Below are 24,696 nucleotides of genomic sequence, written 5' to 3'. Positions count from 1 at the left end.
CCGCGCTCGGCGCCCTCGCCACGTGCGCGACTCCCGCTTCTGCGCTGGCGGCGACAGCGCGGAGCCGCCGCTCTTCCGCGGGGGGGGGGAAACCCCGCTACGTGTCGCTCGCAGCGCCCGCCCCGCGCCCGGCCGCGATGCACGGCGCGGAGACACCGATCTGAGGGCTGATTCATGGCTCCCTACAAAGCCGCCACTGAGGAGCGGGAGGCAAGGAAAATAAATAAGTAACGGCGCGCTCCCATTTCTGCTGCCCTTCTCCCAAAATCCGCGCCCGGGTCCCTCTGCCTTGCACAAGGGCGACTTTTGCACACAGCATGAATTTAGAGTAGCCAGCTCTCCTAAATTAACTTTACCATAAATCTTTTAGCCTCTTAAATAAATAAATAAATAAACGATATTGCTCCCTTTTGCCCTCTTCTTTAAAAAAAAAAAAAAAAAACTTCTAACTCCCCATCAGCTCCCGGCTGCTGGACCGTCCCGACAGCTGTAAGAGATCTGGTCCTTTTTTTTCCTTTCTCCTTAGTAGCAACACGCTACCTTTAAACTTTGCGCAAGGTTTTTGGTTTGTTTCCTTGCTTTCAAGCGACGTTATGATTTCAGTCGGAGCGGACTGGTTTTCGGAGCAGGCCAGGCCAGCAGCAGAGCGGCTGGGTGGCTCGCAGCGGTGCAGGAGGGTTTGCAAACGCGCCCGGCACCGCGGCAGAAGAGCAAACACGGCGGGTGACAGCGCGGCCTCCGCTACCRGCGACGGCACGACCCAGCGGGGCCTGTATTTCCACACCCGCGCACAGCTTCTTCTCCAGCAAACGCGGCACCAGCGGGGACCCGGCTGCTGGGAAAAATGGCGCTTGGCATCAGTGTGCGCAGGGTCCAAACGGCACAGGGAAACGCGAGCGGCGGCCACGGACGGACCAGAGAACGCCGGAGCAAGTTTCCTGCAAAATTGGGAATGCACACACACACGTGCGCATGTGCGCACACATGCACACACACATGTGCACACAGAGTCCCCCGCACCTCCGGCCTCACAGGTGCACAGCCAGGCGAACAGGCGGAGAGCCGTCCCACCGCACACCGGCAGCACTTGCTAAGAGTGACTGAAGGTTTTCCAGGAGGAAAAGATGCATATTCGCATTAAAAAGCGTATAAATCCATCCCTTTGGCAGGCCAAACTGCCCTCATGGCAGGCACTGCACTTCTCATCCCATTTTGGTCCCCCAGCTTGGGGGGGGACCCCGATGCTGCCAGTGCCGCTGGGGTTTGCACAGCGGTGCGAACCATGCRCTCCCCTCGCCAAGCCTTCCACCGGCCCTTACGCCCACGGCAAGCTGAGCCCCGAGCTGTTCGTCTCACTGATGGACGCAGAGCTGCAGCCCACGGGCTCTGCCGGGCGGCTGCTCGGCCCCACAGACCCGGCGAGAGCCGCGGCGCGACGCTCCGCAGCCTCTGAGCCGTGCTCCATCTACCTCCGTCCCCTCCTCGCTACAGCACGGGAGCATCAGATTCCGGGGGAAGAAAAAAAAAAATCAAAGGGAAAACATTAATAAATAATAATCAAGATCATCTGCAGTTTTAATGATAAGCTATTTAATGAATTATAAAGTACCTATAACTCAAAGTATGAGACTGTACATTGTCAAAACTGGCATTAAAGTGTATGGAGATAATTAAGCAATAATGACCTCCACAGAGGGCTTTTCCTGGGAATTAATGACCAGTCGGGAGGAGCTGATGGCTCAAGGCACAAGCAAGGGCCATTAACCCCAGCTGGTCATTAATAGTCAGGAAATGCCCTGTGCTAAAGTCGTTACTGGGAGTATATGATAAAATCAAGGGGGAACCGTCCTAAGGATCTGAATTTGGGGGCCGCTCTGCCAGGTGGGATTTGCAGGTGCGTGGCCTGAYGCCCTGCCGGCAGCGTCCGGGGGGCCCCGCCGGCAAAATCGGAGCCCAGGCGGCATCTCTGCGACGGGAGGAAGCAACGGCAAAACCCAAAAGCCGAGGCTCCCGTTCGACGTTTCGCATTTCGGATTTGCAACCTTCCCGGCGCGAGCGGCATCTCTTCACCGCTCTCGCCCGGAGAAGGTATAAACGCGCTCGGAGGCGACAGTCCTGCGACACCTCGCCCTAGAGGGTCACCGCGCGTGTGCAGGTTGTCACCTCCACAAACACACCCGCCAGGGCCGTAAATACACCCAAATCCTTCCCTCCAGCAATCAGAGACCGCAGCAGGGATATTTGGCGGTAAAAGGCAGGATCCCCTCGTTTCTTACAGTCTCAAGAGGATCCTTAGAGCAGCTTCTCAAGTTGCAGCATTTCTCCCTAACCGCTTCCAATCTTTCGGGAGGAGAAAAAATAAAAAAATAAAAAAAAGATCCAGCATCCCCCTGGCAATACGGAGCCTCCAACAATTATGCTTTAAAAAACAGCTATCAGTTAGCAGACTAAAATCACTACATAAGGAAAATTAGTGCTTGTTAGTACACGTAATATTCGGAATCATGAGCAGAATAAAAGCAGCATGGCAAAAACTGTTATCAGTGGAGAGGAAATTATTCAAGTATGCATTTGAGTAATTCTGCATTTTAATTTAACCCTTTGAAACATTAATCAAACCATGGCTAATTATAGGAATTAAGGAATTAAACGGTGGAATCTTCTAAAAGATATTATTTAAAAGGCAGTTTATACAATTACTTGTATAGATGTTTGCTTTAAAGAGGGAAACATTTCTACTGTAATGAAAAGGGTCTTAGAAAATTAAATTAACAAGGGGGGACCAGGCTGATATGAAACTAAATTAGCATCAAATGCAAATTACAGGGTACTTAATGGTAGAAACAGGTGCAGAGCAGGTCCCTAAATGAGATAAATGAATAAAACATCCCTCTGCACAAATGTGGAAGCTGACACAAAGTCAATGATATGAATAATTCAGCAGCCTCAACACTGCTGTTGAGGTCAGCTTTCCTTGACCYTTGAAACAGGAAGTAAAATTCTGTCCAAATTTGAGTGACTGGAAACGTAGCCGTTATTTGTCTAAAGAAATGGAAAACCCAGATTAAAAAGCAAAAATAYGAAAACAGCATGTGTGTGCGTATGCGTATACATACGTATAAGATGATAAATTGAAACACCGAATCAATGTATCAGCAGAAGAAAATATGCAGAAATAAAAACGTAGAAAATATTAGACTCACAGTGGTTGCAGAATATTTGTTCCAACCTAAAACTCTAAAACAAGATGTGTATATATGTGTATATATATATATGTGTATGTATATATTTGAATATATAACAGTATTTAGGTCATGGTATAATCCAAGTATGTTCAGAGCTAAACGATTTCATCTTTTTAAAAAATACTTTAGTTGTGCTGAAGGGGATATTAATAGAGTCGAAGTCATTATATTTCAGGCAGTAAAGAAATCAAATCATTTAAAAGTATCTGTTCAAAGCGGAGCAATCAATCATTTTCTTTGCCATAAACTTTTTTTTTTTTTTTTTAATACAGGAACTGGGAGACTTCTTTTCTGGATTATCTTTTTACCTGAGCTATTCATTTAGTCACTATTCCATTTCCAACATTAAGAAAATAACGCAGTTTCACAAGCAAACCATCCTAACGAGCCTGCAGTCAAGCACAGGCTGCGTGCCCGCGAGTGCCAGCGTGCGAGAGGATCTTTAAAAGGGAAATCGTATGGATAGGCATGTCTTTTTATGCATATTTTATATGCACACAAACCATGAACACACGTTCTTGTCTTCCAAAGAACGAACACTTCTCTCGCTTAGAAAGCTGGAAAAGTGGGGCAGCCATCCGAAATCGCGGGCAGCTCCTCCGGGTTTCCGTCCTCCTAACTCAGGGAAGAGGAGGATTCTGCACCTTTGGCTGCAACCRAACACTCAGCTAGCAGGAGAGTTCATACAAATTTTGACTAGACTTATGGTCCTAATTCTAAACTGGATTTGGCACTAAAACAGATGAATAAGGTATGACAAATAACGAATTTCTCCAAGCTGGAAGGCGAGGAAGAGCACCGCCCCTGCGGCTTGTCTCTCCGGTCACCAAGACGGGAGATAGCAGAAGTTCGCTCCGCCGCTTCTTTGGTTCTGGCAATCCCTTCCGGCGTTGCCTGCTCGCCTTTCGTCTGGACACGGGTCCAGTATAAGGCCCGTCGTGGCCTTAATTTTATTTTCCACCCTTTACGCCGGCAGAAGGCGAGGGCGCGGGGCCAGCACCGCCACAGCCGAGCTTCCCGAGGAGCCGAAGCCGGGCCCGGCAGCGCCGTGCCGAAAACGCGCGGAGCAAACCCGCTACATAACCCAGGCGACGAACGAAACCGGGCCGCTCCTGCGCGATGCCGCGAGGCGACGGCCGGCTCACTGGGGCTCCCGTCCGCGGCTCTCTGCCGCGCCGGCCGCGCGCGCGGAGCGGCTCCCTCCGAAGCGGGGCTCCGAGATCCCAGCTGCTTCTCGTTTGGAAACAACCGGCTTCTCGATCCCCAAGTGCTAAAGAAAATAATCCCAGCAATCCGTGACTACACGCTTTCGCAGGGACGGCGGCGAGAGTTTGATTGTAGAGATAATTAAAGTCATTCCCGAAAACTTCCAAGGAAAAGGAGCCGGGGGAAGGGGGGCCGACAGGGACACCGATGCCCACGTTTAAATTAAGCTAAGCAACTGGTCCAGGGGGGTCGCTACTTTGGTGGAATTTGTTTTTCTGAATTTCTCTCCCCTGCACTCTAATAATTGCAATATTTGCAAAGAAAATGTAATAGACTGTGGCTAGTAGGAAGATTAGAGTGAGGTTTGGAGCCTGGATGTTCCTAATTTGGCAGGAGCATCCAGAGGGAAATGCTTTCACATCCTGGTAAACTTGAATAAAATTATGTACAGCCACTCCGATTAGAAGGGTTTAAAGGGAAATGATACCATAAAAGCAATAAAACCAACTGCTATCTGCTTCAAACACTGAAAACATCTTTTTAAAATTAATGTTTCCTGCAGCCCTGCCACGAGTTAGCTCTGAAATAATTTTAATATTAACAACACGCAAGAGCAGGTCAATCTAGAGCCCGTGGTGTGCCTGGATTAGTCCTCTACATCTTTCTGGGAACAGCGGGGCAGTTTCCACCATCTCACCCGGTGTAAACCAGCAGCATCAGGAGAGATGTGAGGATCTGGCCGCATTAAAAAAAATAATAACAATCATAAAAAAATACCTTGCTCTCAGCAAAGCTAAACTGTACAACCCCTGCGCTGCTTGTCTGTCCCGACGCTCGGCATCCCGAAATCAGTGTGAAATTCGGAGATGGTGAGAAGGATTCTGAAGCCCTCGTAATCTCCCCGCCTGCGCTATCTGCCTTGAACAGGAAGGAGGGAGCCGCTCAGTGAGAGCTATTCAGGGCCTCTCAATTAACCTGATTAGTTCAGCGCGCCGCTCTCATGAATGACACCTTATCTTGGAGCCGAAGGAAAAACTTCCTTCCTTCTGGAGATACAGGAGTGCCCGAAAGCCAGCGCTGCGGCGCCTGTCAGTGCCCCGCTGCCCCGCTTCTGCTCGGCCGGCACCCACAGCCAGCACCCATGGCCAGCACCCATGGTGGGTGCCCATGGCATGGCACCCATGGCCAGCACCCATGGTGGGCACCCATGGCAGGCATCCATGGGATGACATCCATGGCACAGCACTCATGGTGGACGTCCACGGCATGGCACCCATGGCCAGCACCCATGGTGGGCACCCATGGCCAGCACCCATGGTGAGCGCCCATGGTGGGCATCCAAGGGATGGCACCCATGGCACAGCACCCACAGCATGGCACAGCACTCATGGTGGGCACTGATGGTACCCACAAGGTGGGCACCCACAGCACTGCACCCGCAGCTGGCACTCATGGCACAGCACCCATGGCATGGCATGGCATGGCACTCTCAGTGGGCCCTGACGGCACAACCCCACAGCTAGCACCCACGGCACAGCACCCATGGCACAGCACCCACGGCTTCGCGTTCCTGCCCCAGGGCCCGGCTGGATGCTCAGCACCAGCCCACGGCCCCGGGGGCACCCAGCGCCTCTTTCAGAGCCGGCCAGGCACCCGATGACATTCCCGGGAGCGGCGGGTCCTTTTCCCCTCCTGCCCCACGGCCGCGCCGGGACGCTCCCTGCGGAGAAAAGGTAGCGTTGAGCCGAAACCCCCACGAAACAACGCCGTGTTTAACTGTGTTGTAGTCTGGAACTTGTTTCATGTTTGACAGATTAATGAGCAATAACTATGTTACCATGGCAAAAAGCTTTCCCAAAATTCTCTCTTATTTCCCCGAGAACAGTCTCACGCTTTTCTCTTTTTTTTTTAAATCATGCCACTTTACGATAACACAAATATTAACTAACAGCACGCTATTCTTTCAAGTGCGAATGGCTGCGAATGTCAACAAGGCTGACGGCTATATACAAACTCCAAGAATTAATCAGGGAAAATAGGTGTCTCAATTCCAATTATAATCCTGGGAACTCAAGTTTATGAAAGCCCAGCTGACTTTGAAGGCGTTTATAATCCAACCTTAGAAAAACTCCGACGACTGCGAAAGTATTAGTGCACTAATGATGCATTAGGGCATGATGTATTAATGTTCTTGTAATTCCTGACAAATTAAGTTACCGTTGTCACAGCGGGGCAATTCTTCGGAAAAAAGCGTCCTCCCCTGCCAAGAGGCGCACGACATAAGACAACTCATGTACGCGCAACTGGGTTTAGTGAGAAGTTTTCCTTCTACACCACGGTATAGTTTATTCAGTTTTTCGGGACGCCAGAGCTATTATTGAACTACCTGCATTTTAAAAAAATGAAATTAAAAAAAAAAAGGGCAGACATAGCCAAAAGATTGCCTCGCCCGTTCAGCTCCTTAGGGCAGAGGATGCTTCTCGCTCTGCAGTTGTACAGCACCGTGCGCGGCCGGGCCGGGGTCCGGCGACCCACCGAGGATGCAGCCCCGTCGCAGAGCTGCCGGCGCGGGATGGAGCCGGCCGGGGTCTCCCGGTGCCCTGCGCTCCAGCCCCGGCTGCCCGCTCCCAGGGGGCTCGCGGGGGCCAAGGATAGGAAGGAAGCCAGGTTTACAGAGCTGCTTTCAGAGCTTCAGGAGCCCCAGCTCGGGAAGCCGGTCCTGCCCCGGCCCCCGGCGCATCCGCAGTTGGACGAAGCAGGGCGCTGCTCTGTAACGCGACGTAAGGAAAGATGCGTTGCAAGCAAAACAATTTTTGCAAAAGCAAAATCCTTTTTTTTTCTTTTTTTCCCCCTAAAATTCAGAGCCCAGCTGCGTGGCACCACTCACGCAATGCACCCGGGTCCTTTCCTTGCCCGCAAGGGAGACGGGCAGAGGTGCGCCCCAGCGGCACCCGGCGCCGCGAGGCAGCGGAAGCGGGAGCAGCCGGGAAAAGCAGCTCCCGTCACAGCTTAATAGCTTGGAGAGTGGCTAATTTTCCTCTTCTTTTAGAGCAAAGAACTTTATAATGAACGCGGCATACATTTTCTGCTCTCCTTGTGTCATCCTTCTGCAAAATCTGAACTAGGTAAAGTGGTTTTTTAACATCCACTTATCAAAGTGACTTAACATCTGGGAAGTCAGCCAATGGTTATGTAGTGATACAGATGCCAAAAAATCTAACTGAAAGATTATATTCAGGGAGATTACAGAGAAGACCTGACTCAACTGGGTGGAAGTGGATGGTTATCCTGGTCAGGAAAGCGTGAGAGGCTCCTTGCAAAATCGTGGAGAGAATTACGGAAAATGACGACATTTTGAACATGGTTTCTTTTTAACCCGTTAAAGAGACCGGCTGTATCCCGTACCAACAGCTTTTTCCAAAGGCAAATGTTGGAGTCGCTTCATGAACAGTTTGGAAAAGCCCCAAAAAAAGAGGATGAGCAGAAAGCAAGTTTCTGTCTCCAGCAGCCRTCGAGACAACACTAACAAGAGGAAGATCCTTTTTTATTGCTAGACACTCACAGTGGGATATCAGTCCTTTTTAACAGTTTACTTTATATAAAATTTATCCTCTCTGGGGTCACAAGCATGTCACCTGAGGTCTTTTTGCTTCTTCTTTTTTTTGAGTTAAAAAATTTTAAAAAAAGATCATCTTTCAAAAGTCACCTAAACATTTAGCTGTCTGAACGATGCAAGAAGCTCCAGCAAACAGGTTTTAACTCTGATTAGAAAGTCAAGGCGAGAGGAGGGAGGCAGGGAGAGCCGAGCAAACCCGAACGTACAGCCCACTTCCAGGACCCAGCATCACGTCCCTGTATCGTCACCCTTTTTTTTTTTTTTTAACCCCATTTTTCATCTCTTTGGGTCCCGGCCTGGCGCTGGAAGAGTTAAAGCAAGCAATAAAAGAACAAGCGAGTGTACAGGGCAGGATTTACTGGCATTTACTTTTAATCTACGGTCCTTTGCTCTGTGGCTTATCAGCCCCATGTCAGCCCTTTTTCCTCCTTTATATTGCACGAGGGGACCCACATGCTGGCACCGAGAGACAGAGCCCAAGTGTCTGTAAGCTTTTTGTCAGGTAAAAAGAGAAGCCAAAGGAAAGGAACAAGAGGAAAAGCAAAGCTAAGAGGCATCTATTAGATGTCACCAGGCTTTTGTATTCATGTCAATGATTCAGGATTAGAGTATTTGAAATAATCTTATTGAGCGAACTCAAAAGCCGCACAGAGGGAAAGCCCGCTCAGTAGCATATGGCAGCGCCGCGGACAATATCTTATTAAGGATGTGTTAGCTAACACCATTACTTTTTATATTGTATTAGGGAACTATTGTGCCTCAAACGGTTAGCGAGACGGTATAGTTGCGGAGTGCCGTTTTGGACGTTGCGATAGAAAACGCCACCGATTCGGCCGCGCGYGGGTTGGGGGGGATTTTTGTGTTTTCCCTCTCCTCCTCCCCGTACGGCTGGGAAGGGGAAAGTTGCACGTTGGTGGTGACGGGAAAAGGAAAAAAGTCCTGGAGGGCYGCGCTTGCTCCCTGCGCCCGCGGTGTACGTTACACCCACCAGCGCCCGTGCGTCCTCCCCCCCCAAAAACCCTCCTCTCCTTGCACTTCAGAGTAGCTGTCTCATTACAGAGGAAAAACATGGGCGATACGGGGCAACTGCCGCTATAGCTTCAACAGAAAATCCTAAACTATTGCCAAATTGAGAGCCGTGCCAGATTAAGGGAATTTAATTTTGCYGTGGTGAATGCTGCTAGTCTGAAATCTTTATTTGCTCTTGGACAAAAGCTTGTAATTGGAGAAATAGCTCTTTTTGAAGTTATCTTCATCTGCCTACACCTTTAGAGGCTGCAAGAAACTAAAGACAAAACCGCACTGTTCATAGCAGTTCAATGATTGCAGTGAAAGGCTGTATATCTGGGTCACCTTACTACTGTCCAGTATATAATTTCAGTGACTTGAAATAAAGCCCTTTAATAACTAATTTTACATAATTCACATATTGACAGCACCAGAAAATTTGTTTTCACATTTCGTCTTTCCAAACACCATTTTAAAGAAGTGGGTAGAAAATTATTCGTTCTGCTTTAAAAACCCTCTGAAATACTGTCCTTAGCAAAAAAAGTAAACACTCATTTGATACAGTAATATATTCTGATCACAAACTACCTATGCAAAGTTGCTAATGTGACACACTGGGAACTTTGTATGGCTTTTCTGTACTTTTCCAGAACTGTTACAGAAAAAACTGATGTTACAGGGAAAGAGAAAATTCATACCGGTATTTACCATTGCTGCTGCAGAGTCTTGCTGCTCTCTCTGAAGACAGTGCTAAACACATTTCTAGAAAGTTAWTTCAGTCGTGATTTACAAAGAAACCTGCAATTGTTTTTTATTCTCTTTTAACTTTATTAGCTATATGTTGTATTAAAATTATGTGCTTCCAGCAAACTAAAGTAGATTTGAATTTAGCASAGTTATTTTTGTAGACCTGGCCAATTACATACAAGGATACATTTCAGCAGGGAGAACATGCCGTTTACGCTACTCACACGAGCAAAACTACTCATACAACTAAGCTTCTGCAGAACAGGGCTTGGCTTATGTTTTTACCCAGCAAAAGGTGCAATAGAGGTAAGATAGATGAAAATCATCTTCAGAACAGTTTTAGCTAACCTGCATTAAAATTGGGGATGCTCTTTGCAAATACATTCTCCTAACACTCTTACTCAACTAGTCATGTGTGCATTCCCAATGTAACGGCAAATGCAGAAATAAATCAAGCGTTAAGACGGGACAGTAAATTTGCCCTCACCAGAAGTAGCGTATACATATATATGCATATGAGAAAAAGCCAATATCCCCCCCCCCCCCCCAAATCCCCGCTCTTGAAAAGAAGCAAAACTGCCCCGGAGCTGTGCGGAGCCAGGCAGCCCGCTGTGCGGAGCACATCCTCCCTGCTCCAGGACACGCTTTGAGGTAGGGGCTCGTATTAAGCGGTGCCTAGGTATGAATAGCGCGTTGGACGTTTCATGAGCAGAAGCAAAGGGCAGGACGGCCCCGCCGGCCCCGAGCTCCTCCGGGACGGGACGAGGGCAGCTCCCCGGCAGCTCTCCTAACGCCGCGGCAGGGTCACCGCCCAGAGCCAGCAGAACTTCCAGACGTGCCCTCCAACCTCGGCTACCCAAATTGGGCCACCCAAGCGGGGCGGCGGAGCCCCGCGCCAGGTCCCGACACGGCTTTGGGGCGCTGCCCTGCCGAAGCAAGCCGCTAGGGTCTGAAGGATGGACCGTAGCAGCGAGAGGAGCCAGTGCAATCTCCTAAACTCGTTAACCCTCGCTGACCAAGGCTGAGATTTTCGGAGTCAGCCCGAGGGACTTCGTGACGTACCGGGGGGCGCAGAGCTGCTCGCCCTGGGCTCGCTGCCCRGGCGAGGTGGAGCGGGGCTGTACGGGCACGGACACACGGACCACGGGCGCTCAGCGCAGCGGGTCCAGCGCATCCTCTGGGTGCGCCCAAGGCACTTCTCTGGACTGAGGGACAGCAGGAAACAGGGCTGGCCATGTCCCGAAGTGACAGCGCAGTGGCTTAGCAGTAAAAATGAGAGTCAGATGCCAGAAGCAATAGGGTAGACCAGTCTTCAGTGCAGGCTTGGTGCCTAACTCCAGTATTCTCCTTAGGAAAATCTCAGACCCGATTTTTAGACTGTGTCAGGAGAGCCACTTCTCGTCAGGAATGGGACCATCTACCTACCTAGAGGCCGCACAGCATCCAGCACAATGAGTCCTCTTTGTGATAGGAGCCTCCCTGATATTAAATAGTAATAATCAGGCATCAGATCGCAGTGAAATAAAGCCCAAAGCACTCGCTGCAGATTCAAAAGGCATCACGGAGAGAAGCGAGTAACTATTAGAGCAGTGTGAAATGTTTGCAGTGAAACCCAAAACCACATAAAACTTTCCTGGTTTGGGGTTTTATAACAAACTGAAAACTCAGAACAGGTTTGCTGAGAGATTCATAAACCTCTTGAGTGAAGCTGAGACCAAATTAGGGTTTTGCATAATAGTTATGAAATTATACAAAATTCTTATACTGGGGAGGGGGAGGGGAGAAATCAAACAAACAATAAATGGAAGCTGCTTTGACCCTGACCAAGTTCATTCAAACCCAGGAGAAAAATAAATTAATTTTGAAGAGGCAGAGAGGCCAACCCCTATAGACTGAAACCAAGGCAGATCCTTGCACGAACCCTTGCAAAGTTACCCACAGCTTTAGTAGTTTCTTCACCYGAAAGAGGGCTAGCGCAGCACTCTCTAGGAGCGCAGGCAGAGGGGTGAGCATTTATGCCTGATTCTCTGTGCAAAAAGCATGTCATGATTGGAGTCTCCCATTTATCTTACTAAGGCTCCAAATGCCTTTGGTTGCCCGAGTCATGTGGGAAATGTTTTGGGTAATGCTTTTCAGATGCATCAATCATAACCAAATCCTTAAGGATGTTTGGTTCGGTGCCTCCCCACTCAGTGTGCAGCTTCGGGAAGCCAAGAGAAACGCTCTGCGTCAACTTCTGCCCATCTGAACATCCCATCTGGAGGACCAGGGGCGTTAGACAGCCTGGGAGACGTCCCTGTTGGGTGCTGGGGGTAGTTCTCTGTTGCCCAGTTATCTACAGCCCAGACTGCCTCCCTACCGCGTAAGTAACTCTCTTCAGCCTCTGAAAGAGGCAGAGCAGTGAGGGGGGCACCTTCCTGTACCAGATTCAAGAGAACATCCAAATATTCACATCCAGGTGCATTCCTCACTCACGTCTTGACGTCTATGAGGGAGACACTCGTGCCTGCCCTCCTACCCTGCCGAATGCAAAAAAAAGGGCATGTGCCCAGGGTGGACGGGAYCTGCAGCACCTCCCCGGCCAGCGCAGCCGGACGCCAGCACACCCAGGTTCATCCCTCACGTAGGGCCAGGAGGACCGAGGCCCAGCCAGGAACTCGACTCAGAGCAAGGCCGCGTCCGAGGGATGAGTTTGCAGCAGCCCTTCCGCTAGGTTTTGCTCATGTCCATTTGGCACCGCTTGGCAAAGCTCCTGGCATCTCCTGCCACTTTGCTGTGATGCCGGCGCTGTGACAGGCCGGTGGCCCTGTAGCCTGGCTGGGGATCAGCTGCGGGCACTGATCCCTTCCCTGCAGCAAAGCATCTCTTGGCAGCTTCCTCCCAAGCAAAATGCCCACCCTCTTCCTCTCACTGGGACCTTTCTATAATCTGGCCTGCTTTACCATACCTCCTCCCTCTCCCTTACCTTCTCTTTGGGCAAGGAAAGCTACTGCAAAGTGCATTCACTGCTGCATCAGCCTAACAAGTATATTTGCGGGGAGGATACAGCAAGTGCAACACAGTCCTCTCTGCCATTTTCCCACCTGCCTGGTATTTGGGATGAAAGGATGATCAGGCCCTTAAAACACAATCCACTACCTGATGACTTGCAAAGCAGTAAAACGGAGACGTTGAAAGTCATCCGCCCTTCTTTTCATGTCATTGCACAGTGAAATCCTACCCACAAACATAAAATTTTTCAGGTTAAAGGCTGCAAGATTTCAAAAACATATGTAGGTAAGYTGGCTCCCTCCATAACCACGCTGGCTGCGTGCGCCATGGACATGCTCGAGAGAGCCCGATCGCGCATCCCGTACGGCAGGTGTCGAAACGGCCTGGCGGAGGGTCGCACGGGCCTTTCCAACGCCGTAGCAGGCCATGCATTAAAACACACCTTCGTGTCACCAGATAAGCGTTCCCCCGCGTTCCCCACCCCTGCTCTACCAACAAGATCTCTACCAAACCAGCAACACACACGCAGCCTCTTCAAAGCCAGATGGAGCCTTAYTGCTCAGAAAGCGCATCCGAAGCGGCACGCAAGGGGCTCCGGCAGGTTCCTGCACAGAGGCCAGCAGCGACCCTAGGATCCCCGCACCGACCTGCCCCGGACTCAGCGTCGCCCCGCGAGCTCCCACCCAGCGCCCGCTAACTTACACCGCAACTGAAGCTTATCCAGCCAAAGGATAGGTGGTCGTGAGCTTTCTTAAGCAGGTCTCATCGGCATCGGTAAACCTTAGCAAAGCCCGTTTCAGGGCACTGTCGTCACCCTACTAGTGCAGCCTGGAAAGGGGCAAAATTTGGGGTGCACCAGCAGTTACCACCCCGAGCCTGTTTTCAGGGCCTCTGGCACGCAGCGTCACRCCCTGGCGCTATATAGGACAGATCGGTCAACAGAACGTGATCCTTCACGCTGAGAGTTTTTCTGCCCCTATATTTGGGATTGCAATGATTATTTCTATTTTATCAGTCAACAGGACTACTGTTTACTGGATCCAGCCATAAAAGGTAAAGAAATCCCTAGCAGGCACCGATAATGCCATTAAATACTGGTCTCTACAGCGGTAAATTGGGTTTAAAAGTTTGGAAAAGAATGCCAAGAGAGAGGAGTCTCTTTCCTGAACCTAGGAATAATATAAAGCTCCACTTTCTCCCCTATGTGACTTTTGTCATTATCATCTTTTCTGATTCTTACAAAGCAAACCTAATTAGGAAGCTCTCTCATTAGTCTTCCAGAAAAATTAGCACAGCTTATGCTAATTACTCCTGTAAAATTTAATAAACTCGTTGAAATGGGAATAGTCTAATGAGGTTTTATTTATTGAACTAAGATAACTGTAAGGAAAAAGGTTAGGACACCAGGATATCCAGAGTGGTAATAAAACTACAATTTATTCAATTTCTTCACAGGAATTTTATTGCAAACCTTTTAAATTCAAATATGAGTTACAATTTAAATGTTAAATCAATCTAGAATTTAATTTAATAATAGCAAGTGCTCTGTGTTTCCTTTAAGTATGATTACAATACAGCCCTACTACTGTACTTGTAGGAGGAGTTGTGCATTTGTATGTGACAATAATACCCCTTGAAAACGAGTTCCTGTTCATCAGAGCTTCATCTGAACACATGTAACCGGATTAGCGATAAAATACACAGGCTATGCTAAGAAGATGATTCAGACACACACACAGGTTTCCAAGAAAGTTCCTAGAAATGACTGTTCTATAAGCATAGTAGATTTATTTTGTTTTCCAGAGAAAATTCAGATCACTATATGAGTATAAAATTCTTTATGTCCCTCTCACCACTATGTCTTCTGATACTATAACAGAGCAAATAACGTACTTTTATAAAGTCATATCTTGTTTCAAACGTACCTATAGATTTTTTTCTAAATCCCACATTTTGATTAAGTAAAATATACAGTTTATTTTTCACATATATATCCAGGGTTTGAAAAAGGACACAACAAAAGTAACTTTGAAGTTGCGAAACAGCATCTTCACCAAGTCATCTAAACAACCACAAAGACTGAGCTCTCTCTATCCCAAGTATCTCTAGCCTCATCAAAGAGAATTAATCAATCCAAAATAGTATTCCAGCATGTAAGAAGAGGAAAGCATTTCCATGTAAGTCCATATGTCAAAAATCCCACAGATAGATTCTATGGTAAATCAGATTCTTTGGATTCGTAGGATTCGATGTAAGAGTTTGATTAAATCCATAGGCAAGACTTTATCATCCGACTGTAAGGCATGAGGGAGTGCTTTAGCCCAAATGGTAAATGAATTCTGTAAGCTCACATGCAAATAAAAATAGCTAAATATGGTTTTGCATATCAATTGACATAATAGTTTAAAATTGTGTGCATGCAGAAGTGACAATAGCGTGCAACTAAACATATGTTCTGGCTTTGTGCAGGCATTTTAATGTTCGAACAATTTTAAAGGACTCGTTTTAAGGTAAAAAGGCTCCATATAGATCGCTTTATCCTTTCCAAACCAAAAGGGAAAAAAAAAAGGAATAGGATAAATGTCACAAGAAACATCACTAAAGCCACTAACTGTATAAAGCACATACTTATTTGGCCTAAATTGTTTGAACTAGCCCTGGCCAAGAAAAGGTTTTAAGTACCCTACTGGGACAGATGCGAAGCGGCAACAATAGAAGCCACACTAATGCAATCCAGGTAACACAATCCTGTTTCAAAAACACAGGGAGGGCTAATTACAGTACTGCTGAGTCAAATTTCTTATACCATTGCAACCCACAGGAACAGGTCAAAATCAGATGTTATTCAAACCACAGTCATATCAACCTTCTGTATCAAAGTCACAATTTAAAACCAAGTGAAGAACTTAAAAGCTTAACCCATTCACAAGCAAAATGTGATTTAGTACGGGCGGTGAGGTAAGAGGCTTATATTATAATCTCCAAATTATGTTTAGCTAGTATTTTTAATATAACCTTCAGAATTGTTACGTTTTGCATCAATTTACGTAAATACTGATAATTTGATCACTGCTAGGAAGCTAAATCTGTTTTTCCATGTAACTGTTTTGCTCGTTTTGTAGAAATCATGTAACAGACAGCATCTCTGGCTTTCATAATTTAAAATGATTTGCAACTCACAGTTTTGCATACTAGATGGTTAAACAAAATATTTCCGTAAACCTGCCATTAGCATCTTAACATCTCACTTTCCAGTACAATGAAAAATTCATGTGAATTTTGTAGCTTTCATGTCGCTCAAAATGCCACTCCAACACCGTGTTTACAGTGTTCAACTCTGCAGCATGCTTATAAAACACATCTCTATACAGATTTCACTATGTTTTTTTTCCCACTTTCCTTTGTACTACCTAATGCTCGCAAAAGATGAAAATATGCCTAGTTAAAATAGATAGATATATCTTCTGAGATTTAAACATTCGCAGGATTACTTATTATAGCTAATCAAAACATCTGCTATAAGCTTCCAGTCCATGCACTTTCTTAACAAATTCAAACAAGAACTATAAATCTGGAGGGCCGCAGAAGCACAACGCCAGGCAAGGCTCTGCGATACTCACTCCCCTGTAATTCGGTTTGGATGGGGCACTGAGCACACCAACCCCCCCGCGCCTTTTTCATAAAAACGGACACCCTGGCATGGAAGGTACTTTGAGCTTAATATAGCAAACATTAACTCAGACAATAACGCAAGGAGCAGCACTCCGCTCTATGCTCGAGCTTCTATATGTATAGGTAGTTTCCCTTCAGGGTCGCTGTATTCGCAGATTAGTGCAATGGTATTGCTTTCCCTAGCTGATGACAGATAGTTTCAGTACTCCGTGGCCATTTAACTCCTAGAGAGTAATGCTACATAATAACCTGGTTATCATACATGGCTTCGTACAATGAATTTCAACAATTAAAATGTAAAAATGACTATTTGGCTACCTTTCTGCATAATTGCAAGCACGGAAACTACGCGTTGCTCGGAACAGCTAAAATAGATGCATTGTACTGCAATGATTTACTTGGTGATGTCAGATTAGTAATATGGATCTGTTTAAAAACACAATAATTAAGGCAGGCAAAAATGAATTAATCAACTGACAATACAGTCAAAATAGTATTCCAACCAAAGAAAATAACAGGAGAAAAAAACCCTTAGTTTGCAGATCTATTTTTTTAACTGTTTTTATGCATAAATAAAAACCTTAAAATGTAGATGGATTGCATCCAACAGAACTACTGTAGCTAAAAGTGATAATGATTCAAACATTTTTCAAATAAAAGTTAAATATTTATAAGCACCCAACCACATTTCATAAATCACAAACTATTATTATTTTATTCCTGAAGCTTCCCTGGCACAGCATGTGAATTGAGCCACAGAAAGTCAGAAAGAAAAATATCCTCCTGCTGCACATGAATCAGTTAGGAGAACTGGAGCCTTCCAAAGAGCAGGTCGCTCCGTTATATCCCATATGGCCCTTCCATGGCAATCACGCTTGCAAAGCACAACTAATTTGGTATCAAAAACAAAATTTCATCCGCAGATACTCCTAATTCTTCCCCATTAGCAACACAGGGCAGGTGTTTCATTATAATGAGGAGGAAAAAAATATAGATATATTGAAGGAAACAATAGCAGTCCTTACCTGTCAATTATCACTGGATCTGATGGAGTCTCATTTCTGTTGCCACAGCTTTTCTTGTCACAACAGCGGCTACAGAGCAAAAGTGAAAGGATTTAGTGCGACCATTACACTGTAAAATCATCATTACGAACATGGTAGGTTCAAATTGCCAGCTAGAGTTACCGGTCTGTCCCTGCCTGGAAATCAGTCAAATGTAGTGGGTCACATATGGGTTAATTACTATGTTTAACTTCTCGCACAGCTGGTTAGCAACGGCAAATACAAAAAGAAAGGGGCTTTGCTCCTTTCACAAATAATAACTCAAGGATCATCCGAAATAGGGCGAGCTGCCTGCTTGCGGCCTCCCGTCCCGCGGACGCGCAAAGCCGGGCGCCCTGCTCTTCGCCGAGCGCAGCTCTTGCGTTTGCCTTGGCGCCCGCAGCGCCCGGCCGCRCAACATCCCCGCTTTCCGCATCCAGCCGGATGCTCAGCCGCGGGGAAACCTGCCCCCCAAAACCCGAAAGCGCAACTACGCTCCCGCTAAGACTAAACAGCGCTGTTAACGGGGGAGCTGAAACGCAGACGCCGCCGGCAGCGGCTTTTTACGCTCGAGCATGTCTGCTGCGCYGAGTTTTCCGAGAGCGTTAATGATTGCTAATGCTATGGGAAGCGCGGCTCCGGCGGCTGGTGCCCCGCGCTAGGTCAGATACAAAGCAGGCATGTGAAATATAAGCTCCGTCTACCAAAGCTCTGCTCCATCGCTGACCTCGAGGCCCGGATTCTTTTGAACTGAGGCGGCTCGTTGTTCCCACCGCCAAGTTAAACTGCTGCTTGTGACGACGCCTCGTCAGGGGCGACTGTCCGTCAAGAGCCCGACTCACGCAGATGTTGCACATCAGCTCGGGAGCCACGCGCACGTTTCTGCGCTGGGTGCAAACCACCCTGGTCGGAGCCGCAGGCGAACCGCGCCGGGGCTGGCCCGCCGAAGCCCTGCTGAAGCCCCCGAGACCGAGTCAGGAAGCCTCAGGGGAGCAAAGCCTCCGGCTTTCACCCACTCGCTAGCCCCAGCGTCAAAACCCATCCAGCAGGGAAAGCTCCTATTCCACAACTTAACAGAAAATCTCCCACYGAAGGGAAGGCTCCAAGCAAAAAATGAAAAACCCGAGAAGCTCCAGATCTTCCCAAGCCCTCCTGGGTCCCCGGGGACCTTCTGGGCACCTCCTGCAGATCAAGGGCCTGGGGGACCCTGCACATGGGGACATCCCGGGTAGCACCAGCGAGGGGGACCCCCGTTCGCTCGCTGGGCCCGAGCGCACCTCTCCATTGCAACACTCTTTCTGGCAAACCTCAGCCACGTGCAACCAAGTCTTTGGTAACCGCCAAGCTCGCTCTGAAAGGTGTCGCGAGAAACCCGACATCACTCTCGTTTCAGCAGCCAGCTTGGGGTGAGTGGTAGAAACGACCACTGCCGGGCTCCCTCTCGGAAGAACTATTTTCTTTTCCCCAGAAGGTGGAAGGACATGAGCGCAGGAAGAAGTCCTCAGAAGTGCCACACTACATAAACAGCCCTGTTTGGAGGCTGACAAAGGTTCTCTTGTGTTGCTGAACAATAGAGTGAATAATATACAGTTACCCACCAAGATTACCAATAAAGCAACTAACCACACTAAAGATAACAAAAAAAGGGGCCTTTTACAAAAACAGCCTGTTTAAACATGGGTTCCAAAAAAAAAAATTTTTTTTGTTTTCAAAGAGAGGAAAATACATAATTCTTTTCACCGCAAAAAGCTTCAAGGCAACTACTCAGGGTTTGAAACTTTTCACAGTTAACACATGTGCGGTATCTTCATTTCGGTGGAAGTTACATTGTTCGGGATTGCCAAAAAAAACTGCTTAATTTTACAGCACAATACCACAATTGATTCACCAAAAAATGTAAGAGCCTTGGCACCCAGAAAGTATTAAAATTTAGGAAGGAATAAAACACGCTGTAGGTAAATAGTCGCGCGGGCGTTTGGGGGGCTCTTTTTTGCCTATAAAAGGACTCGTGGTTGGAGCGCAGCTAGAACGCGTGGGGTGAGAAAATTTACCCACAAACAAGGCAATAAAAACTGCTAATCATTTCTAAATGATTAAAACCTAATGAGAAACAGAGTTGGCACGAGTTAAGACAATGCCGTTCTTGTGACTGCAGCGAATCCGGGCTGCTCCCCGGCGTTCCCACAGCCGACCCGAGGGACGCGGCCGCGGGCGAGCAAAGCTTCCCAGGCTTCGCGCCCGCCGCCGTCCCGGGCYGGCACCTTCCCGGCACGCTGCACCGGCGGCGGCGCGAGGATGGGGACGCTTCGCTCCCGCCTCCGGTGGGACGGAGTCGCTGGCGCGACCCGGCGAGGGGGGAAAACGCTGCGTTGTGCATCGAGGAGCCCCCTGATTTGAATAGGGCTTCCCAAGAACACGTCCCGCTAGGTCTGAGTAATAGCAGGAGAGCTGATTTCTCTACGTCCTTTGAGGGTGACGGGGAGGGAAGCGCGGTGGCATTTCCCTTCGTCTGGCTGCCCCGTGACATAACGGGAGGCCCCAAATGTTCCCTCTCATTCTAGACTTTTTTTTTTTATTTGATCTTTTTTAAAACCTTTGCTTGCCCTTTTAATTTTTTTTCCAGCGGTCGAATTTTAGGCCTTGCCTCCCCCTAGCTCTTCCGCGCCGAGCTGCCGAACGAAGACCCCACGGAAACCCTGACTTTGAGACCCAGTTGCGTGACCCGGGGAGCGCTTTTATTCTGCTTGATGCGAAAGCTTTGGGCTTTAATGCCTCCTTCGCCCTGGAAGAAAGCTCCTAAACATGCAGCGCCCCTCTCCTTTCCCCGAAGGAATTTAAGAATTCCGAGGAACTTTTCCAAGTCATTTGGAAATCCTCCGGCTGCCAGGAAGCAAGAGGGACGGGAGCTGCAGCCGCTGCCCCTCTGTCCCGTTACCCGCTCCCGGGGCTGCTGCCAGCCCCTTCCTGCCCTTTGGAGGCATTCCCAAGACCGGGAGTCACCGCTGCCTTCATCCTCCTCATCCCAACCCCTCAGGGAAGCTCCGGCCCTTCCGCTGGCTTGCCCCATATCCGGCTTCTCCTCCCTGGCCCTTTCCGGCGTCGGAGCCGGCGCATGGCTCCCGGCCGCAGGAGCGCGGGATGGCAGGAGCCGGCCTCCTCGCCCCGTGCCCACCCTCGCGCCGTTCGCGGCAGAAGTCCTGCCCTGCGCGTCGCGGCGCTCGGTTCTTCTGCGGCGACGAGGAACAATGAGGAATTACGGCGTTTGGGGGGCGGGGGGGCAGCACGGTGGCACGTGGCCAGCGCGAACGCGGCTTTCCGATCGCTTCGCTGCCAGGCTCTAACAAGTCGTTAGCGAGGCCACGCGGGAGATTTTGCAGAAGCTCCCAGCGAGGCCAAAGCGGGGCGACGTCCATCCGTCCGTCCGTCCGTCCCGCGGACGCCAGCACCGTCCCGGCCCCCAGCAGCCTYCCCTGCCCAAAGCTCGGAGGTGCTAGAGCCTCTCGGCAAAAACAGCGGCGAGATTTTATTTCGCGCAGAAAAAACCCATATTTTACTCCAACCTCATTCTCAGAAATCACTGAACCATTTTAGCTGAAAGTTTCCAAAGAAAGTCAGCCTGAGGCTGACACCCTGCAAAGGACATTGCAGCCAGAACAGCTCAAGTTTGGCAAAGCTGAAAGCCACTGAAGGTTTCATAATGGAAATTGTTGAGGCATTATTAACCATAGATGTCCCTCCCCACGCTGCCTACAATGCTAATAAATTCCACCGAGGCTGCGAATTCTTCCCAGCTATTAACGTTTTTGCCAACCGTGTGGATTTTAGATTTGACAAAAATGCAACAAAATCCTTCGGCATAAGCAGCCACCTGAAGCAAACCTCGGCCCCGCTCTCCTGCCACGATCAGGACTCTCCYACACATTTGAATTCTTTGTCTCATCCATGCCACGGTTGCAGTATACTGCAAATACACAGATTTGTCACATAAATGCAAAGTTTTATTGTGCAGTTAGCCTTGATAGAAAGCACTGCTGAAAGTTGTTTAGAAATTAAATATCTAAAACAAGCTATTTTAAAATACAGTCCTCACTATTTCATGTCTGAAATGAAGAAATTTCATCTTAGGGAGAGCAAGCTGTCTTTCACACCATATGGCTAATGGTAGTGCATAGCAATTAGCCGGGCTGATTAATGGGGAACAGACTCTAATTTTATGCTTATAATTGAGGCTGCATTTGCACCCCTGGTGCAAATTCAGCACATCCCAACTTCCACTTACAACAGGCAAGAAATCAAGAGAAACAGAATGGTGTGGAGAGAGACTTTTTTTTTTTCTTCCAGACCCCTAAAGAGCATCAGATTTGCAATTTAAAAGAGTGTTAGCAGCACAATAGATGACAGATTTGTGCAATAGGGTCAAGCGGCCTGGTAAACAAACAGCACCCTCTTACAAATGTATGGGCAGAAAGGGAAATGGGTAATTTCTAATATGAGCTGTAAGAAATTTGAATACATCTCCACCACCCCACCAGACACACATTTGCCTACCATGGTCAGATATATATATATTTTTTTGCTACCCCTCTAACTTACATTTATGAAGCATGAAGCAGCAACTAGCAGTAAACAAATACAAGAAGAATAAAGCTCTTGATTCAAAGAATTTTAAGAACAAAGAAAGTGTAAACTGCTTTAATAAAGGGAAAGACTGCTCTGGAATGACACAGCACATCTTTCAACATTCCCAGAATGGAAATAATTTTATCTCAGTCAAAGTATATTGACAAGGCTGTAAATCTTTGATGCAGATGTTTGGTCTTCCGGTTAAAACTCAGCCCTATATATAAGTTGCAATTTATTTATTACTCTTTATGTTCCTCAAGTATTTGTAAGAAAATTAATGCATCAAAGTATATAATTCTTACTCTTGTGCAGGCAGCTGAGCAGCAGTCCTTTAGTACTAGCCKGGAGGAAGACGAAGCTCTTCCACACGCGTTTCTGAGCGAGGGCTGCTGCTGCTCCAGCCRGCGCTAAAGGGGCTCCCGTCGGCGCTCTCAGCCCCGCGGCCAGGTCCTGGCTATAGCACCGTTACTGTCTGCTTTGCAGGATTGCCGGRGCCCCAAAAAGGCTCAAATCCTGACTAAGGCCGGGTGCTGGCACAGAGCTGCAGGTAGATACAATCCCTACCTCAAAATCTTGCAGTTGAAGACTCAACAAGGCGCACCTGCCAGTCCTGACAGCGAGCAGATTCAGACCCTGCTGCTGCAGGCGCTTGAGCACGTGCTTAATTTTACTCAGGTGAGCAGCCTTCCCCGTGCCACTGGTCTGCTTGGACGGGAAGAGCAAAGCCTGCACTTCAGCCTTATCAGGTCGGGGGCCTCCTTTAACGCTTCCGGGAATTGTTCCTAGCTGGCTATCGGGTGTGAAAGCGGTGCTAATGGGGCCAACGAATTTTCGGGCAATTACGGGTTGTCAGCATGACTTGGGCTTCCACGTGGAAAGGGCGAAGAGGCCGGGAGCCCRTAGCGAAGCCGCGCTCAGCTCCGAACCGCAGCGGGAGCTCGGGCCCCTCTTGGAGGTACCTGCCTGCTCTAGCAGTGCTCGTGCCGTAACAGGTTATATCTTGGGTTTCCCGGAAAAACGCGAGCAGGGTTTATCAGCGGGGAGCTGCCGTGGGGGGCAGAACAAGCAGATCCCCAGGAAAGGGGGGGAAATAAACAAATAAATCGACCAACAGAGAATATTCCATGCAAATATTTTGCCTAAGACCCTCCGCTGCCAGGAAACCCTCATCCAAGTTTATTCATTTGGAAGTGGGGACTAAATTTTACCCTCAAGTTACTCCTTTCTTTTAGTAAATATGTTCTGTGAAAGTTACAACGCATGCAATGGTATTTTTACAGTCTTAAAACAGCTTGATGGTAACAATGAGCTTATGCAAGAACGGCCTGCCTTCCACCAGGGAATTATTTCCTGCCATCGAATAACACGTAACAAACGAATTTTTCAGACATGGAAAACCACCCAACTTTAACGGGACGGCAAGGTCAAGCTCGCATAGGTGCTGGAGGGCTCTGAGAAGATGCTGACTTCTCTGCAATAAGAGGGAAGTAGAAGAGGCTCCGCGTATTTCTACCGGCTAGAAAAGAGAAGGAAGCGGCTGCCTGTTGCAGAAGTGCCGCGCTAGGGAGAGAAGATATTTGACTGCAGCGCATTTCAGTGACCAGCACCGGGGCACGTTCAGGGGAAAAGAGCACCGCGCGCGGCCGCATCGGGCAGGGGGAAGTCTGAAGAAAATCAGCCAACAGACGTCTTTTGCATGGAGGGGCAGCGCCCGCTGCGCGCAGGCCAGGTGGGGGACGTGCGCGAGCAGCTCGGGGGAAGTCAAACGGCGAGGAAGGGGCGTCTCAGCGGCGACGGGAGAAAAGGGCTCCCGACTTCGAGTCTGAACGCACGTCCAGCAAAACCAAAAATGGCCATTTTGTCATTTTATTGGGGAAGTTATCGCGGGGGGTGGGAGCAGACATTTATTGCTAGAAAGACTATAATTGACTTTATTAATTTCGGTGAGGAGACCTCTTCTGGGCTGCAGTGTCTAAAYGCAAACCAGTAGCGTTCCATTAAGAATCACTCTTTATAAATTATTGAAAACTGGCGTGACGAGACCTTGCTGCTAATTACACGCACAGAACTGTGTTATTTTGGGCTTGTTTAATGCAAGAAAGATAAATTTAAGTCCTAAAATAGCTGCAGGTTAAACCTAGATTTTGAGACACAAATTCATCTTCTCATCACTAATTAACTGGAAGCAGGGTATTTCTTACCTGCACATTATTTCATGCGTGAGCAGAACTCGGCACATTTCTGGGTTCTTGTCTTGGCCTTCATATACTATCGCCTAGAAACAAAACACATTTTTAGCCATGCATCAAGTTGAGTTTGGAAAAAAAAATAAAAATGCATCACAGTAACAGAGTGCTCAGCCAGAGTTGCAAGCTAAGTCTCAGGTGGAAGAAACTGTGCCTTCGCAGAACCCGTTTCAGGATTTGCAGCTGGAAAACAACAGGAGCTGAGCACAGCTAAACTCCCTCCTCTCCCCTGCACATCTCTCAAGCAGTGTGTAGGATGGGCTTTTTTAGTAGTCAAGACAACCACAATTTTCTTTTCA

At 48.2% G+C, this 24,696-nt stretch overlaps 1 protein-coding gene across 2 annotated transcripts in view; it reads right to left on the bottom strand.

The window, feature by feature from the left end:
• The window catches only part of EBF1 (early B cell factor 1), a 263,104-nt gene extending 238,682 nt beyond the window's left edge, over window positions 1–24,422 (bottom strand). For both annotated transcript variants that reach the window (XM_026063502.1, XM_026063503.1), the window contains exons 1-2: window positions 24,353–24,422; window positions 17,511–17,579 (exon numbers count right to left, since the gene is read on the bottom strand). In XM_026063502.1, coding sequence (XP_025919287.1) covers window positions 17,511–17,579; window positions 24,353–24,390 — 107 coding nt within the window. In that variant the 5' untranslated portion in view covers window positions 24,391–24,422. The remainder of the gene's footprint in view (window positions 1–17,510; window positions 17,580–24,352) is intronic.
• Window positions 24,423–24,696: the final 274 nt, after the last annotated feature.

The sequence above is a fragment of the Apteryx rowi genome, unplaced genomic scaffold (assembly GCF_003343035.1).
Source record: "Apteryx rowi isolate R43461 unplaced genomic scaffold, aptRow1 scaffold_2, whole genome shotgun sequence".
Lineage (NCBI taxonomy): Eukaryota > Metazoa > Chordata > Aves > Apterygiformes > Apterygidae > Apteryx > Apteryx rowi.
This window is presented reverse-complemented; position numbering and strand designations above follow the sequence as displayed.